A 19472-nucleotide genomic window follows, 5' to 3' on the forward strand; every position below is an offset into this window, starting at 1 on the left:
GGCCTGCAGAGACCATAATGCTTTGCTTCTTCTGAGGGCTGTGCATTTGATCTTTTATTTATTTATTTATTTATTATTATTATTATTATTTTTGTAGACAAAATAAGACGTGGAAAATATGTAAAGAATTTTTTTTCAGGTGCCCCACACTGACCCCTGCTGCTCTTCCGAGACTCCTGCCACCTCCACTGCCTGACCTTTGCTAGCAGCGGCCTTGGCTGCACTGCAGTGCAGAAAAGGGTTACGCGGTCAGCTCCCCGAGCTTCTGCTGAGCCCATATGACTTCCAGGCGGTGAATATGGCATCCTTCGGGGCCCCGGGTGGCTGTGCTCAGCAAGGCCGTGTCAGGCAGGCTGAGGCAGGCCACAGCACATAAAGGGGCCAAGCCTTGGGTGGCTTAGTTAGGAGTTGCTATGGTTCCAGAGCGGCAGTGGGGACTAGGAAAGGATTCATTAAGATGTGTGTATAGGAGTGGTAGAGGCTATTTACTCTTAGGGGAGGAGATGCATCTTTATAGTTTTGAACACTTTTGACACCTTCAGAGCCCCCTTTGGGTGCTAGTAAAGAGTAATCCACCAGTGTATGCCAGATTGGTTCCAGATTACTTGGTGTAAATAATAGAATAGTTAAAGTATGTTTTTCTTACACTTTAATGCTTTTGTCTTCAAGATGTTAGCATTTTAATGTCATTTTTAGAAAGGGTCATTTTCAAAAAGTCAATAAATAAGTTCCTCTAGAGCAGTTGATGGTACTGTCCTACTTTGATTATCTGGCTCCAGTCCTGGTAACCCAGGTGAATTAACCATTTTTAGAGCATTTCTTAGTATAATCACTGTAAAAGAATCTAACATGGTACTTTGTGTCCAGAAAGAGGACATGTACAGCTAAACAAACCATATTCCTGTCACATGACAAGTGGTCAAGGATAAGAATAATGGATATTCTAGGACTGAAGCTTAATTAACAGATTTCTGATAAACTCCAGAGTATGTTGACCACAGAGAGCATGGTGTTTAAATTTTAGGAAGCAAGCTATTACGCGTAAGGACCTTAAGGAATTCATTACCCATGTCAAGTGTAGTTTCCCAAGGAATTCTTGAGTGATAGTGGTGTCCACTGTGACAGTGGAATTGGTATGTGTTGCTGTGTACAAATAGATTACTAAAGTGAAGAAATTCCTAGAAATGCTATATTCCAGCAGAGTAAAATGTGCTTTAGTTAGGGAAGAGACCATGCCTGAGTGAAGCATCTGTGCTGTGGATATGTGGAAATATCCAGATACTGACTCACTGTAACTAATGAAGCTAGCAGAACGGAAGATCAGTGCAGCGAGTTCACAACTATTGGCAATGTAGGTGGGAAGACTTTGGCTTTTGTTTTCTTTGGCTGAGATATGTCTGCATTTGCATGTTAGCTTTTTAGGTTTTATTTTTCCACTGCTCCGGGGACTGAACCCAGTGCTTGCTAGGCAGGCATTATACAACTGAGCTAAATCTTCAGCACTGATTCTCTAGGTTTTCTAGGTAGATTGCTCACTGTAGTGGAAAATTCAAGTGGTGAATTTAGAGTAAATCCTTTTCAGTTAATGTTAGATTGACCAACTTTTGTTTATTGATGGTTTCTTTCTCTTTCAGCAAACAGCAGTGACAGTGAAGAACTTTCAGCTGGGGAAAGTGTGACTAAGACTCAGGCCGTCAAGGCAGTCCCCGCTGGAATGAAGTCCCACAATAGCAAGTCTCCTGCAAGGATACAGTCACCGGGAAAGTGTGGGAAGAACGGGGATAAAGAGCCTGATCTCAAGGAGTCCAGTAGCCGGCTTCCCAAGGTTTACAAGTGGAGTTTCCAGATGTGTAAGTGACATATGTGCTTTAGGATGTAGGCATTTTGTCTTAGTTACTCCTGGTGTCAGTGCTTGAAAAAAGAAGCCACACTGAAACTGAGAGACCTGACAGTGGCATAGTATAGATCTCCCTAGGATCCTGATTGGAATGAACAAATTGCTGAAAGAAAATGTCACAACAGATGCTGACTAGCACTGAGTACATGTGAGGTTGAGAATCTGCTTGGAAACAGATGGGGGTGCTGGAGGAATGACTTACTAGTTAAGAGAATGTTCTGAGGACGGTAGTTCAATTCCTAACTGCCTGTAACTCGGGTCTCTGACACCTTGGGCCTCTTCGGGCATCTGTACTCAGGAACATAAACCACACAGACACACTTAAAAATAATGTTTAAAATATTTTTCTTATTTTGTTTTTTAAAGAAAGAAATAGTATGGGAGCTGGGCATAGGGGCACACACCTATAGTCCTTGAGCTCAGGAGCCTGAGACTGGAGGATTGAGAAATTGAGACCCTGTCTCCCTTCCCTTCCCCTTCAAAATACAATTTTAACCATTTGGTATCTTTGCATCATTTTTGTAAATATCAATTTGCTTTTTGAGACAAGACCTTGCTCTATAGCCCTTTTGGCCTGGTACTCACTGTGTAGAACAGGTTGCTTTCAAACTCGAGGCAGTTTCCGTGCCTTAGTAGCCTGAGGACTAGAGTCTCAAGCCTGTGCTATCATAACTGGTGTTTTTTTTTTTTTTTTTTTTTTTTTTTTGAGACAGGTTCTGGTTATGTAGCCTTGGCTGGTTTGGAATTGACTGTGTAGATGAGACTGACCTTGAACTCATAGACATCCTTCTGCCTCTGCCTCCCAAGTGTTGAAATTAAAGGTTTGTTCCACCATGACCTATACCAGATACAGCCAGGCTACATTGACTCTTTTTAACTGATTTGCTATGTTGTTACTGTGAATGACTAAGAAAACTGAGCAGAGCCTGGGGGTAGTGGCCATTGACAATAGAAAGCATTCAGAAGCCAGCAACATCAAGAGTGGAAGGCCAGGTCAGCTTGGCTACATAGCAAGACCCTGTTTGCCCAAAAGAAGAATTTTAGCATAATGCATAGATCATAAGGTCTTTGTTTTGGATATGTTCATTCAACAAATCCTATGGTGTGCATTTCATTTGTGTCTAGCTATTATAGTAGTCAGAGGATGGGGAATAGAGGCATTTAGAATTCAGATATTGTAATGTCTTTATTTTTTGTTTGTGGTTTATTTATTTGGTATAACAAGTGTGCATCATCACATCTGGAAGATTGTTTTTTGTAGTTTGTCTATCTTAGACCTTATTTTAAAACCATATTGGTTTGGGGTTTTTATTAACTTTCATTCCCAAATTACATATTAATGAATCTTTTAAATTGACAGCGGACCTGGAAAATATGACAAGTGCTGAACGTATCTCAATTCTTCAAGAAAAATTGCAAGAAATCAGAAAGCATTATCTGTCATTAAAATCTGAAGTAGCTTCCATTGATAGGAGGAGAAAACGTTTAAAGAAGAAAGAAAGAGAAAGTAAGTGCTTTTTCCTCAAACATAAGTCAGTTTATTATAGTGCTATTGAGTAAGGACTGTCTCTGTGTTTATTTAGGCAAATTCTTTACCCTGTCAGCCTCATCTGACAAGATGTCACAGGGCCCACTCACATGGAGCTCACAACACACCCTCAGTCTGAAGGAAGATGGGGATGTTAGAGCATTCACTGAGTGACAAATGGCTATAGTGCTACCATTAAGGAAGCAGAGACAGCAAGTGTGGGAGGCTAGGTCAGCTTGGGCTACACAGCTAGACTCTTTCTGCCCAAAAGGAAGTTTAGCATAAAGCATAAATCATAAGAGCTTCTGATTTGTGTGTGCTCATTCAATGAATCCAGTGCTTTGCATTTTGTTTGTGCCAGGTATTATTGTAATGACTTTGTTTTAAAGGATCCTTTGCTACATATTCACACATTTAATGGTGTAGTATGTTATTTCATCCATTCTTACAGATTGATTACTTCATAGTAATTTAGGTTATCTATCTTCTCTTTGTTACAGAAACACTTAAAATCTTATCTTGCAGGTGTTCTGAATTATATAGTGTAGTATTGTTGGCTGTCATCACTCTTTTTTGGAACTACTCTAAAACATATTGTTTCCATCTGGTCCTGATGTTGTATCATGAGCTCCTCTGTTTGCCTCTCTCTCCTTTCCTAGGCACTGTACTGTCCTGCTGTTTATATAATGTGATAGTTTTGCTTGTAGTTTTTGAGAGACCTCCATGTTTTCCTTAATGGTAGTAGTTGATATTACCTCTAGCAGTGTAATAGCTTTCTTTCCCCCCCCCCCCCCCCCCCCCCACACACACACACTGTTTGGATTACTTTAAAGTGCAAATGGCCAGGACATTTCTATTGAGACCCAAATGACAAGAAATGATGTGAGATATCAAACTCTTTGTTGGCTATCATTACAAAATACCATGGCAGAATAGATAACCTAAACAATAGAAACTTACTTTCTCACGGTACTAGGACTTTAAAGTTCAAAGTCAACACCTTGTTTTTTGTTTGTTTGTTTGTTTTTGTTTTTCTTCAGGCCTACCATGGTTATGTATAGACTGTCTTTGCCACCTTGCCCTCTGTAAATATCTATGGTGGATGTAGAAAGGTCTTCCTTTTATAGTGATATCCATTGGATTGTATTGGTGCTCTACAGTTATTTAGGGCACTTTTAATTACTTCCCATTGTCAGTTTTGGCTACAACATGGAGTTTGTGTGGTGCATGACTCAGTTCATACCCAGAAGTCCTTGGCAGATGTCCTTGAGACAAGATTGCTTAAATGTGACACTGTGGCTATTTTAAGCCTGATCATTTTTTTTTTTTCTCAATAGCTGTCCTCTACACCATAGGAAGTTCAACTGCATCTCTAGCTGCCATCCCACATGCCAGTGGCACAGCACAGTTAACCCTTCTAGACACTGTCAGATATCCATAGGATGAAAGAGTGGTAGAATAACCCCAAATTAGGAACCACTGCTCTGAGGTCAGAAAATGCTTGGCTCCTTTCCACACCAGAATGAAAACCATTGCAGTTTGAAAGTAGTAGAGATAGATTCTAGTCAGTTAAGCAGATGGCAAGTCATGTAGGGCTATGTACGCTAGAGTGAGAGGTTGCAGTTTTATTCTGAATAGGACAGAGAGCCGTTAGAAACATCTGAACAGGGAAATGGCATGCTGGGTGGGAAGTCCAGAAGCAACAGTGAAAGCAGGGAATAAAAGAATCCTGTTCTGTTAGTTCAAATAGTAGCTTAGAGTGACTTGAAGCTGTATGCAATTAAGATTGAAATCAGTTGCTGTTGAATTAGCAATATGTATTCAAGCTAATGAATAAAGTAGACATTCAGTTTTTTATTTGTAGGTGGGTATGGTGGCACACACACTTGGAAGGTAAAATAAAAGCAGGAGGATCTTGAGCTCAAAGCCATCCTTGGCTACATGGTGGGCTTGGGGCTAGTCTGTATTGCATAAGACTATCTTTGGTGGGGGCGGGTGACACGTTTTGAGACAGGGTGTCTGTGTAGCCTTGGCTGTTCTGGACTCACTTTGTAGACAGGCTGTCCTCAAACTCACAGAGATACATCTTCCTCTGCATCCCTAGTGCAGGGATTAAAGGAGTGCGCCACCATCGCCTGGCTAAGACTCTGTCTTTAAATAAATAAAAATGTATTTGTAATGTACAAAATACTACATTGTTGATAACAAAAACGTTTAGAAATTAAAGAAGTTATTATTCATAAGTGTAGTGTAGTATTATATAACTTTAAAAAGAAAAAGAAGTAGAGCTGGTGGTATAGGTGGGATATGATCTTATAATGTATTGATGGCACACACTGCAGCCCCAGCATTTGAGAGGCAGGGGCAGGACAGTTTTGTAAGTTCAAGGTTGGGATGCTGTGCTTAGTAAAGTTAGGTTATTTAGGACTATATAGTGAGACCCTGTCTGATAACCTAAACCAAAACAAAGGCAGGAGATGCTTGTGTGCCTGCACTTGTGCATATGTGAGGATGCCCAGGACAACCTCAGATAGCTGATGTTTAAGAAAACATCTTTCATTGGCCTGGCCCTTGCTCAGGCTAAGGTGGCTGGCCACCAGGCCCTGCTTTTTTATGTGGGCTCTAGAGATGGAAGTGAGGTCTTGTAATCACTTCACTGACTAAGTTACTTCCCCAGCTCCTGTATGTGTTGATAAGTGGTACTAAATCTAGGAAACTTAAATCCCCATTTCAAGAATCTAGAGATGAAATTCTGTAGAACCTCAGTTGTAGATGTTGTCTCTATAGAGATGGTGACTATTTGAGGACTACAAAGTCAATGTAGAAATTGTTCAGCTCTGGTGGTGCAGGTTGGGCATCTCCAAAAGACTCCAAAATGCAAAAGTAAATGTGTATGATTATATTCCATTGCAGTTGTCTTTATAAAAGATTAGTCCTTGCAGCAATAAATTTTCCTCTGAAATTTTTAAGGATCTGAACAAATAGGGACAGTAGAGGGAGCATTTGGGCAGTTAGAGCTTTAGGTTACAGATTTGCTTTTTCAACTTACTCCCATATATGGAACAAAAATTGGCTTTTACTGTGTGCTTGTGTGTGTGTGTGCATGTATGTGTGGGCATGTATGTGTGCATGTACGCACATATGTGCACTGTGTCACAGTACATCTAGAGGTCAGAGGTTGGCTTTTGAAAGTCAGTTCTTCCCTTGCACCTTATGCGTCCCAGAGGTCAAATTCATACTGTCCAGGCTTGGTGGCAGGTACCTTCACCCATAGAGCCATTTTATGGGATGATTATTTCCGTTTTAGTTGTGTATAGAGATATTCTTTTAAGACATTCCATTTCTTATTCTTATTCTTATTCTTATTCTTATATCCATTATTCATTGATAATAATGAAAGAATTTCCTTGAGGAAAATAATATAAATGGAGGAAGGCAATACAATTTTGGTAAGCTTTTCAACTCAGCTTCCCATTCTTTTTAAACTTTGAAACAAGATCGTTTGTTTTGTGAGTCCATGTGGAGGTGAAGAGTAAACATCATGGAGTAATTTCTCTCCTTTCCACCTTGTAGGTTCTGGGTGTTCAAATCAGGTTGTTATGCTACAAAGCAAGTGGAGTATGCTTATCAAGCTTTCTCTGAGGTCTCAGCCTCCCCATTCTTAGCACTATGAGAATTTTTAGAAAAACTTAAATGTCAAAAAGATAAAGAAATGACAGATACTTTTCCTGTTTCGTTCAAAACTGTTTGGGTATTTAGTGAACAAAGTTATCCTTTACTTAGTTTTTTACAGTATGAATCACAACTTCTTTCCTCCCTCTTCTCTTTCCTTCTCCTTCTCAGGGCTAGGGATAGAACCAATGGCCTTGTAATCCAGGCAAGTACTTTGCTGCTGAGCTATACCCCTGTGCCACCTGTGCTCTTCACAGGATGGGCTGTGGCTTGTTGCTTGAGATACACTGGCCTTCCCTTTCTTTATACTGTGGTACTGTGAGCAGAGATGGCTCCTTTTAAGGTGAATTTGGCGAGCAGAAAGGAGTTTCAGCTGGAGACTAGCGTTTGTCTCTTCCCATTGAGCCTGCCTTGTGGCCTCACATGTGCTCTTCCTTTTCCTCAGGTGCTGCTACGTCTTCCTCCTCGTCTTCTCCCTCGTCCAGCTCCATAACAGCTGCTGTTATGTTGACACTAGCTGAACCATCAATGTCCAGTGCATCACAGAATGGAATGTCAGTTGAGTGCAGGTGACAGCAGGACTTGCTAGAGCACTTTGCACTTAATGGCTGTTGATGGCCACGTCTTTTTTATACTGCACAGTGGCACACACACATACACAAAATCAGACAAGCACTATTTTATATTTAAAAATTGTTTCTTGACAAGCTGACTTGGCACTTAAGTGCACTTTTTTATGAAGAAAAAGTACAACGAACTGCTTTTCCTCAAGCAATAATTGTTTCCAACTTGTCTGGGAATTGTGTGTCTGGTAACTTGAAGGCCTTCCACTGTGGCAGAGGAGGCTTTTCACTGCCTGTAAAGACAACACAGTAAGCAGAGCAAAGGTGGGCCAGAACATGTGAGGTGACTTACTGTATATGTATTCCCTTGTATTTTGTTAAAGCTGGAACATTTGATATTTTTCCATTCATTTATTAAAAAATATGAACCTATTTTCATTTGTACAAGCTAATTGTTTTTTAAAGCAAGTCACCTTAGGGTGACTTTAATTGTATAAGTCAAGCACATGTAACAAATTCAAAACCTGCAGTTAACAGGATATTATTAGACATCATCCTGGTAACCAAATATTAAAGATTCTCTTTAAAAATGACTGAACATGTTTACAGGTTTGAATTAGGCTAAAAGGTCTGCAGTGGCTTTTCATGCCCCTTCAAATTGAAATGGGACTACTGTACTTTGCCATTTTTCTATAAATCAGTATTTTTTTTTAATTTTGATATAATACATTGTGTGAAAAAAGAAAATGGCTAATAAACTGTATTAAATCTTAAACAATGTATAAAGATTGTACTTAGCCAGTTCAAAGTGTATATTTATTCATAATGAATTATAACAGTTATATTTTTGTGTTTCTTGTAAATGTTTCTTTTCCCTTAAATACAGATAATTCATTTGTATTGCTTATTTTATTATGAGCTTACAACAAAAAGACTTCAGGAACAAACTGTTAGAATGATTCAAGGTTGTTTATATGACCTGTCTCACAAAGATGGTTGTTATTTTAAGTATAAATAGTAATTGGGTAGTAGGCCTATACATTCAAATGCCTTGTATAAACTGCAAAATGAACGCCAAGTTGTTTTCACTTGTATTGACTTTATGTTGTATGATTCCAATCTCTGTTTGGCACTTGTATTTAATTCCCCACCTTTGTAAGACATTTGTATATTGCGGATGTGTTCATTGAAGCTATTTAAAACCTGGCGCTGTTAATACACAGTACTTTACTGTACAGACTGTTTTACTGTTTTAATTGTGGTTCTGTGTGCTTTTTTTTGAATGAGGCTGGCATGTTTTATTTGTTTTCTGGCAATACATGTGAGAATCTCGAAGCGTTTTGTTGTAGATGCTAACGTGTCAGAATCCTTAATCCTTTCCATTCAACCTTTCTAAGAAAAGCATTTTCAGTCTTGTAATGTGTGCTTATAGTAACTAATTTTGTTGAAAATGGTTTCAAGTTACTCAAATTTGTACAGACTGTAAAGATTTGTTGACAGCAAAATGTTGAAGAAGAAACTTATAGAATAAAACTATAAAGTATATATTAGGATCTGCAAACATGATGAATTATGTAATATATTGTACAAATGTAAGCAAAGGCTCTGAAATAAAATGCCATAGTTTGTGAATCCTTGATTTTGTTTGTAGAAGGTTAAGTAATTTTAGTTCATCTTGTATGTCATGATTGTTGAGAATATGTACCTGCAGCCTGTATTATCAATCACAAGAGCTCATATTGATACCCTAAAAGAGAGTGCTTTGCTTTTAAAAATTGAAAGTCCCTTAACAGTGCTGGATGTGCAACAAATGCTTAGTATGTTCAAGACCTCAGTTTTATCCCTAGTACTGTACCAGCCCAAACCTTAAATCAAAAAATGAAAACCTTAGCCAGAGTTACATTTTCAGGCTGTTATCATCTTTCTGTATACTGTTTTGCTAGAATCTGAATGCAGATATTTTTGATATGATTTGGAGGCTCGTCTAAAGAAGGAAAATAATAAGTACAACTTTAAAACTATATTTTGGGGCCAGTAAGATGCTCAGCAGTTGAGTGCCGATGACCAGCCTTGATTTTACGAATCCCTGGAACCCACATAAGTAGAAGGAAAGACTGCCTCCTGAAAATTATCCTCTACATTCATACACACAAAATATGTAAGTGTAAAAAGAAATGTTTCAGCAGTATATCCAGCACTCAGGAGGTTGAGACAGTTGGATCTTGGGATTGAGACCCTATCTCAATAAACATAAACCTTGTTTTTTTCTTATTCTTGAGAATACAATTGCTTTATTGACCAACGTGGTTTCTAACTCACAAATTCTCTGCCTCCACACACTCTTTAAAAATGTTTACTCAAAACTATTACCTGCAGTGTCTCTTTGTCATTTAATATGATGGAACCTTTCTGGCTCTGCTTTGAGTGATCCCTGCACCTGTTTCAGGAATCCAGTCGGCATTTTTAAACCAGCTGGTATGCCAGTTCCCATTCCCAAGGTGCCCTAATTCACCTAAGGTAGTATTGTATATTATCTTGAAAAAAAAATACTGCAGTGATTTTTACCTGTAACTTGTTTTTGCCCTGTTTTCAGACAGGTTTTCTCTGTATAGCCCTAGCTTACGTAGACCAAGCTGGCCTTCAACTCAGCTCCGCCTGCCTTTTCCTCCTGAAGTGTTGCCATTGAAGGTGTGGACACTTACACCTGGCCCTTATGCAACGTCAAGAACCACTTCCTTGCTCCCAAATGTTCCCTGTATTGTATAAGGAAGAAGATGGAAAAGATAGGTTCATAGTCAGTAGAGGCTTTGAAAGCCGTCTAACAGATCTGCATTGTATCAGTCACTGCAACCAGTGAGGTAGTTGGATATCGAATATGGTGGCACTTGAGAGGAAGGGGGTGGTGGCACCAATGTGCTACTTTTGCAGTCAGAGCCCACCAGTGTTCAAGACTGTAGCTCACCTTACTCAACTGACACAGGGAAGGAAACAAGGACCCACAAAGGGGAGTCTCAGATACCTGAGTGCTGAGTGGCCCTTGTCATTCCTCTTAAGTACCCTGTTCCCCACCTGCATGGAATACTGGTGGCTGACAGCAGAGTTGAGTTCCTAGCCTGAAATGGCCCTTGCTTTTGAAGACATAGAGCCGGTTAGGCAGTAACTTGCACCTGATTTAGCTTTCTCTTACATCCAACTGACCCCAGTACTTAATACTCTTGAGCTTCATCACATTTACACCATGAGCTTTGAGACATGAGAATCAGTCTGAACAAACTAGGAGGGATGTGTGCAGTCCAGGGCACAGTTTGGCACATGTGTCAATTGAAGTTTGCCTCCAGCTTACCCACAAGGAGATGGCGATGTGTTCTACCAGCATTGAGACTTCTTGTGCTCCCAGGTCCAGGTTTCCCAGACAGGCTCAGTTCCCCAGCTCCTTAGCACTGAGTAGCCGCAGACAACTTGTAGAAGGGGTTCTGAATGGAAGGGCAAGTGGCTGGAACCCGGGGCCAGAGGAACATGCGGGAGGACTCAGCACAGGCCATCAGAGGAAGCTGAGGTCTAAGAATCGCTTTGGGAGGGAAGGAGCACAAGAGTAGGAAGGTCCTGGCCATGTGGGGTTGTTGGGGTGGGGTGTGGGTAGAGCAGTTTGGTCCAGGCATTGTGTCCTGGCAGGGTGCCTGTGTTGGCAGAGGGAGCCCTGGGGAATTCCTACTGTCAGTATCACTTGCCCACAGCCTGCAGGTAGCCAGGTGCCCTCCTGGAGGCGGTGCTGGTCTTCCTCTTCAGCTCCACCAGTGTTCATTACCAGTTCAGTGACTCTCTGGCCTCTGTCTGAGTCAGTTTTGCGGTTAACTCTCCTGACAGCATCACCACTGGCCACACCCTCAGTCTCTTGTAGCCCATGTAGCTTAGCCTCCAATCCCATTATGTAGATGAGAGTGACTGAAAACTCTGGTCCTCCTCCAGCCTCTTGCGCGCTGAGATTACAGGCCTGTGACACTTAGGTGGCTTTGCTTTTTATTTTGAGACAGGTTCTTATCTAAGTTGCTCAGGCTGATCTTTAGCACACACCTAGCCCAGAAGCTGTCCTCCTGCCTCAGCCTTCCACTGAATAGCTAGGATTGTTGGAGGATGATGTTGTGCACTGTGTAAAGATTATCCCTGTGTTATTCACATACTCATTTCTGTACTCGCACAGATCTGATTCAGGCCAGATTTGGCATTGTCATTTTTGTGAAGCATCTTCTGTCTCAATGTTTCATAAATATCGTTCTCCATCACTTTCTGATTGGTTTTAATAAAAATCTGATGACCATTAAGCTGAGGAGGCGGGACTTCCAGGAGGGTGCCTCCTAGGTGAGGAGAGGAGTTAGGATGAAGAAGGAAGTTCCAGGGCAAGACTAAGAGGGCAGGTAACCAGCCATGTGGCTGGTAAGTAGCTCAGGCCACTACTGTTGGGTTAGAATATCTGATTATCTGTGTAGTGATAAGCTTTGAAATACATTGGATGTTTTAAAGAAATAAACGTAATATTTATCTTAATTATTTTCTCATTGCACTCTAAAATTAAAAAAATTATTAGGTGAAGTCTCATACAGAAGTTAAAATATAAGAAACACATTTATCCTAGTGGACACTTACTGCTAGGCCAGCCTTGTTAGGCCTTTACCTCATCGCTGTCTTATTATTACTGCTGGGCCATCCTTGAAGGTCTTCACCCCCTGTAATGTGTAGTAACCCTTTGGGTTATGTCGTCAGAGTTTCAGCATGTCTATCGAACACGATTCTCATTTTCCTTGGAACCAAATTTCCCTCACTAAAGTTTTTTATTCTGTTTTTGTTTTTTAGTGTGGTAATAGCTACACCATCACTGCTTTCCCAGTTACTTTTTTCTTATTTACTTCTTTTTTCTTTGGAGGTGGAGTGTGATGGGGCAGGGGTTTTATGTATCCTAGTGGGCCTTGAGCTCACTATGTAACCTACGCTATACTCAGCTTTTTAAGTATTCCTACCTCCTCCCTCTGCTTCTTAAGGGCTGGATTTCAGTCACGTGACACAAAGCCTTGCCTCTTAAATTTTTCCTACTCCTTCAAACTTATTTTCTTTTCCCTTTTTTTTCCTCTCAGAAAACCTTTAATATTTTTAATTACACTTACAGTGTGTGCATGTCCATGCACCCATGCCATCATGTCCCAGAATGACTCACATACATTTATTCTGTCTTTCCATCATATGAGTCAGAAGGATCAGACTTTGGGTCAACTAGCTTGGTGACAAATGCGGTTATCTGCTGAGCCATATTACCAGCCCTCTTCTTCCCAACATATTCTGAGGGCTGCTTGCTGCTGGTCCTTGGTAATTACTACTTTAAAGTTCTTAGATTTAGTGAATAATCTTTCTGTTCTCTTGCTTGTCTCCCTTCTGTGTGAATTAAGATGAACCTTCTCTTCAGATTGTTCTTTTGATGCTGCCTTTGTTCAGAGTTCTCGTCAGTCACAACCTTTTTTTTTGTGGATGTTGCCACATGTGTCTTCATTGATCTCTAGAGCTGTTTATTTTTTGACTGACAGCATCTTTACCTGTGTATTCCTCATTCACCTCATTCAAGAGAACACATCATGAGGCTGGGCTGGGGTTTGATTGATAGAGTGCTTGCCTTGTACACAGAAGACCTTAAACTGCTTGTGGTGACACACACCTGCAGGCTCAGCACTTGGGTATAGAGGCACTAGGATCAGGAATTCACAATTGCCCTAAACTACATAGTGAGGCTGAGTCCAGCCTGGGCTACCTGAGACCCTTTCTCAAAAACAAAACAAAGTAAGAATGCTTCAAACTGAAATCCTCCTTCTGCACGAATGACACCTTCACTTCTAGTTAGTTGCCTAAGCCAGTGGTTTAGAAGTTATTCTGTGCTCTCCCCTCTCCATGCATGGCTCCTTGGTTATTAAGTCCTGAAGAGCTGTTGTGTCTGTCTATCTATCTATCTATCTATCTATCTATCTATCTATCTATCTATCTATCTATCTATCATCTATAATGAAAAGACAATGTCTTACTATGTTTCTGTAATCCAGTCTGTTATTCCTGGGCTCAAGATCCTCTTGCCATAGCCTCCCAAGTTACTGAGCAGTGATGATAGTTACTGTTAGTCTTCGGTAGTTTTCTGTCTTCCAAAGGATAAAATCAAGTTCTTTTGCATAATAGGCTATTTTCAACCAAACCCCATCATACCATTTCCTCTTGTCAGCAACATTAGACACTGAAGTGAAAAGAACCCTAGACCTGGGCTCTTGATGGAGCTTTTGATCTGATGGGGGGTTTTACTTGTATTTATGAAAGGCTATTCAGGACACTACCCTTTTTAGAAGCCTTTCCTGGTCTTCAAGTTTACCTTCTCTGCTATGTTTCTGGCTGTTGCCAATAATCATGCCTCCCTCTTTTGCTCACTGCTGTAACGCTGTAAGGAGCTTGGCTCCTGCTGCCATGCTTCTCTTTCACCTTAAGATCCCTGTCCAGCTCTCTCATCAGCATGGCATCAGGCCTTCGTGCCGCGTCATCTGCACCAGCATCCTCTGTTGTATTTACCATTTCAGAGCTTACTTATGCGGTCCTTCAACTAGACCAGCAGCTCTCACCCTTCCTGTCACTGCGACCCTTTAATACAGTGCCTCATGTTGCGGTGACCCCCAACCATACAATTACCCTGTTGCTACCTCATAACTGTAATTCTGCTACTGTTAGGAATCTTAAGGTAAATCCACAGATGGAGAACAGCTGAACTAAACAGACCTTTGTCAGTAGGGACTCTGGTTTTCTCAACTCAGCAGATCCTGTTTTCAGAGTGTTTGGTGGGCATATACACCTTTCTAGATTCCTAGGGAATGCTGCCATGTCTAGGTCCTGGAAAAGAGAATGAAATTAAATTAGGCATTAGGAGAGTATAAACTAAATCTTGAGCTTTAAGTGAACTGGCTTTTCTTCCGAACCTTTTGTGCTGCTGCTGTTGCCTGGTGTTTCTAGCATGTCTTCAAATATCAGACTTAAAAAAATAAATCTTTTAACTTTGCCTCTGCTTCCCCAAATGCTGGGATTACAGGCAGGCATGTGCCACCGGCACTTGGCTGAAAAATTTCTTTTTTCTAAAGGCATCGCTCACCTTTTCTTAAGATAATGCTGCTTTGTAACTTGTAATACATTTCTGAGTGGTGAGTTTTATTTTGGGAAGCAGAAGCTATGAAGAAATGTTTGCTGTGAGGAGGCAGGACTGGTTTGGTCAAGGACTGGCTTGGCCTTTTTCATTTGTTGGTTTGTTTGTTTATGATTTTTCTTTTCTTTGGCTGCATGGCTTAGCAGGTGCTGATTTAGAAGAAGGAATTTGTCAGAAGCAAAGGCTGGAAAGGAAAACGTCTTGTCTCGTGTTAAAGTGCCAAGTGGAGAAGCAACTGATGGCTGACAGCATTGCTCTCAGTGTGTGCTGAGGCTAAAGAACGAAAACCCCACTTGACCTGGGAAAAGAGCGGTTGAAGAAGGAGAGGAATGTTTGTTTACAATCTGCCTGTGCCAGGTGATAAGGTGAGCGTGGGGGAGGGGTAGTATAAACCTCAAGATGTTAGTAGCTAAGACTACTTTATTTAATGGGCTCACAGTTTATATTGCCAGTGCTTCCTAGTCACTACACCAAATAAACACGTATATTCCTTACATCTTGATATAGTCCAAGAACCGTGTCCAAATGTCACTAGCCAGCGTTCTCCTCACACTGGTGGTCTGAATCAGAGAGCTGGAGAATTTCTCTGTAGAACAGCATCCGTAAAAGTCACCGTGGTTTAAGCCGGTGTGAAGAGATCAGAGCCTGTGTGCAAGTTGCAGGTCTGACCTCAATTTAAATGTCCTATGTATTATAAGCATTGGCACATGCAACTAGCATGCAGGTCAGGGATGGATGCTATTATGAAACTGAATTGTGGTTTCTTCCTGAGGTTCTGTGACAACTGAATAGTCACTTTTTTTTTTTTTTTTTTCTGTTTGGAGACAGGGTCTCATGTAGCCCTCTAAATGTGAGCTTTTAAATCTTCGTGCCTCCACTTTGTGTCCCCAGTGCTGGGGTAACAGGTGGGTGGCACTATGCCCCGCTCTGGAATGTTCTGAAAACCAACAGTGGAGGGTGATCAGACCATTCACATCATTCCTTTTGTGACACAGATGCTCAACATGCTAACTAACATGTGTGCACATACTATTTATTTTAGATGCTGAAGTCGCTTTTGAAAGAGTATAGACAAACAATCCATACCACTTTGCTCTGTGGTAAGTGTCCTCTCCCCCGGAAACTGCTTAATCTTACTGTGCTTTGCACTTAAGTCAAATTTACTGGCCTCTTGGTACTTGTGAGATGGAAGAGGAGTGGCTCCCAGTGTGCACTGCTGAGTCTGTGCTTATTAGGTGACTGCAAAAGTCACAATAAGGCTGTGGTCAGCTTTTCCTTGCTGTGGCAACCAGGCTCTGCCCCACCCCCTTAAATGTTTATTTATTTAGAGTCTACATAGTCATGCATGTGCCAAGTGTGCTTGTGGGAGTTGGTTTTTGGCCACCATGTGGAGACCAGTGGATCAAACTTAAGTCATCAGTCTTGGTGGCAGGTGCCCTTACTGAGCCTGTTCTTTGGTTAGGCTCTGCCTTTTGCCTTTGATGGGTCCTAATGTGCCGTACCATCCCACAGACGGAAGGTCTCCCTTCCTCCTCTTTTAGCCCCACGCCCCAAGGGACAGGTTTGCTGTCCGTCCCCCACAGCATCATAATCTTTGCCGATATCTGGAGAAGAGTCCAGGTGGGGCTTGACCATTTTCTTCTTCAACTTATTTTTCTTACTGATGGGACTCCTGGGGTTCTGACTGAGACGTGCCTTGCCTCTGGAGAGAGGCGCCTGGTCTTAGTGTCCAGGCTGTTTTCCTCCAAGACTCCAGTTCTCTGATGGCTTCTCAAGATATAGATCTTGTGAATTTGCTAGTAATGGCAGGAGAGCTGCTCGCTCTGGCTTCTGTGTTGTAGGGGAAGCAGAGAACTAGCTGTCTTTAGTGGCTTGTGATTCCCCATTGAGTCTGATGCAAGGCCACCTTATCGAGTCTAGCAGAGCTGCCAGCTGCCCATTAGTATTCCTGTGACAGAGAGGCTGTTTTAGAGTGAACAGCAGAGCCGCATTCTCCTCCTGTGTTGCCTTGGGTTTGTCAGCAGCTGTGTGTGGAGTGGTAATTGTTAGACACTGGAGTCCGCTCGCCTGAGTTTCTGTCCTGGGTAGTTTGTTAATGTTTTGGTCAACATCATTCACGCCTCCAAGTCTAAACCTCTTCATTCCATAAGTCAGAAAAATTACACCCACATCAGGCGTGAGATTACGTGGCATATGTAAAATGTCTAAGCTCAGAGCTTGGCAGTACTTCACATCTAATAAGTCACAGCTGTTTTCCTCAGTAGAAAACTGTCAGGTGGTATATTATGATAGAACATACCATGTGCTTTGTCTGGAGCAGTTTTTCAGTTCATAATGGTGGTCACTTGTGTTTTGGCCTTTTTATTACTTCAAACAGCAGGTTGACATCTTCAGGCAAAGCTGGGTGATGATTACTAAGTCTATTTTGCTATGTAAAAAATAGATTTATTTCTTGTTATTATTTTTTAATCTGGGTGGTTGTTTTGTCTGCATGTATGTCTGTGTACCACATGTGTGGTTGGTACCCAAGGAGGCCAGAAGAGGGGGTCACATCCCCTGGAACTGCCCTGTAGGTGCTGAGAACTAAACTTAGTCAACAGCAAGTGCTCCTAACTACTGAGCCAGCTACTTTTACTATTGATAGTGCTAGTTTTTCTCCTGAGCCCTGTTCATATTATATCACCCTTTACAAGCTTAGTGTGTTAATGGGTTCAGGTCCTGGGCAGCAACAGCAGCCATAGTCATTAGAGGTGAAAAGCTATTCTGGGGAGGGGGGGCGTTCAGCCAGTAAAACTTACCTTGCAAGCATGAGGATCTAAGCTTGATCCCTAGAACCCTTGTTTAAAAAATAAACAAAAACAAAAGACAAAAACTGGGCATAGTGCTGGGCACCTTTGCAACCTCAGCGCTGGAGAGATGAGAAAGGGAGAACTCTGGGATCCAATGGCCAGCCAGTCCATCCTGTATGGTGAGACCTAGGCTAGTGTCTATCTCAAAACACGGGGTAGGGCCTCAAGATGGCTCAACAAGGAAAGGTGTCTGCCGCCAAGACTGGTGACCTTGGCTCAGTCTCTGGAACCTACATAGTGGAGGAGAGGATTAATCCCTGTGAGTTATCTCTGGACCTCCACATGAGTGTGCATGGCCCTCTCACCCACAGCTAACTAAATAAATATTAAACATATATACAAAAACAGTAGATGTGATGACAGCCAAGGTTGACCTCTGACCTCTACACATTCGTGCACATACATGCAAGTACGTGTATATGTGCTCTCGTGTGCACGTACACACACATGCACATACATACAGCACACACACACACACACACACACAGCATCATCATATGTCTTGCTGAAAAAGAACATAACTTCTAATGTTGTCTACATGAGGGGCCATGTCTGAGCCAGATCAAACCAGTTGTCCATTTACAAGATACAGAAGACAAAGGAGCATGTCAAACTGCAAAGTCTAGACTGTGGGAAATAATGCAGGGTAAACTGCTGGACAAGGAGATTGAAGGAGAATGAATGAAAAGGAGTGTAATGTGTTGGAATAGGTGCAGGCCATAGGACTGTGAGGGCAGCTGTCCATGGTAATGGCTGCCAGGGTTTGGGTGCCGGGTGCTGAGCTCTTTGCTTTGTGCATTTTTCTACATTTGCGTTTTATTTTTGCAGTGAATAGGAGCAGCTTTGCTAGGTACTGAGTTGGAGGCAGGATGGCATTTCTAGTCCTTCTATTGTTCTGTGTTGATACATGCAGGTATCCTGTTCTCACTGTTCCTTCATAGTGATCACTCCCAAGAAAGCGTGGCCTGCCTGTTTCTTTTGCTATCCTTTTATGTGTGTGTTCATTTTCTGACTACTGGATATTTACTCGAAACTTCCATTCGGAAAGTCTTGCCATGTGTTGATTGAAGAAAGAAAAAAAACTAGATTTTTCTTTTGAGTTTGAGGTTAGCAAGTTTTACATTGTTTTCTTTTTCTTTCTTTCTTTCTCTCTTTCTTTCTTTCTTTCTTTCTTTCTTTCTTTCTTTCTTTCTCTCTCTCTCTCTCTTTCTTTCTTGTTTTCTTTTTTCTTCCTTCCTTTCTTTTTTCCTTTTTCTATAGATGTAAATTTCATCCTGACCAGAAAAGCATCAACACTTATGTTGATGTATGTGGTATGTAGCAATTTTGATGACCTTTAAAAAGAAAAAAACAAAACAAACAAACAAAAAAACTGTTTTGAAACAGGATCTCACTGTGTGTTTCTGGCTAGCCTGGAGTCATTAGTAGACCAGACTGGCTTTGAACTTATGGCAATCCCCCTGCCTTTGCTTCCTGAGTGCTAGGATTGCAGGCATGCACTTGGCTCTTGATTTTTTATCTTAAGATTTCTTTTTATTATTTTAATGATGTGTCCATGTGTGGGTATATCTATGTGCGGATACTCAAAGTGGCCAAAGATGTCAGATCCTCTGCAGGCTGGAGTTAGAGGCAGTTGTGAGCCACCTGGAATGGGTGTCGGAAACTGAACTCCAGTTCTCTCCATAAGAGCTGTGTGCATTATTTTATTATTTTATTTTATTTTATTTTATTTTATTTTATTTTATTTTATTTT

General features: G+C 41.3%; 1 protein-coding gene across 5 annotated transcripts in view; it reads left to right on the forward strand.

Annotated features, from left to right (window-relative positions):
• Arid4b (AT-rich interaction domain 4B) overlaps positions 1–9299 on the forward strand; it is a 121411-nt gene extending 112112 nt beyond the window's left edge. For 4 of the 5 annotated variants that reach the window (XM_055603905.1, XM_055603904.1, XM_055603907.1 and 1 more), the window contains 3 exons: positions 1635–1850; positions 3258–3404; positions 7543–9299. In XM_055603905.1, coding sequence (XP_055459880.1) covers positions 1635–1850; positions 3258–3404; positions 7543–7670 — 491 coding nt within the window. In that variant the 3' untranslated portion in view covers positions 7671–9299. The other variant, XM_055603909.1, reaches the window with a different exon arrangement.
• Positions 9300–19472: the final 10173 nt, after the last annotated feature.

The sequence above is a fragment of the Psammomys obesus genome, unplaced genomic scaffold (assembly GCF_907164565.1).
Source record: "Psammomys obesus unplaced genomic scaffold, mPsaObe1.curated_primary_1811, whole genome shotgun sequence".
Classification (NCBI taxonomy): domain Eukaryota; kingdom Metazoa; phylum Chordata; class Mammalia; order Rodentia; family Muridae; genus Psammomys; species Psammomys obesus.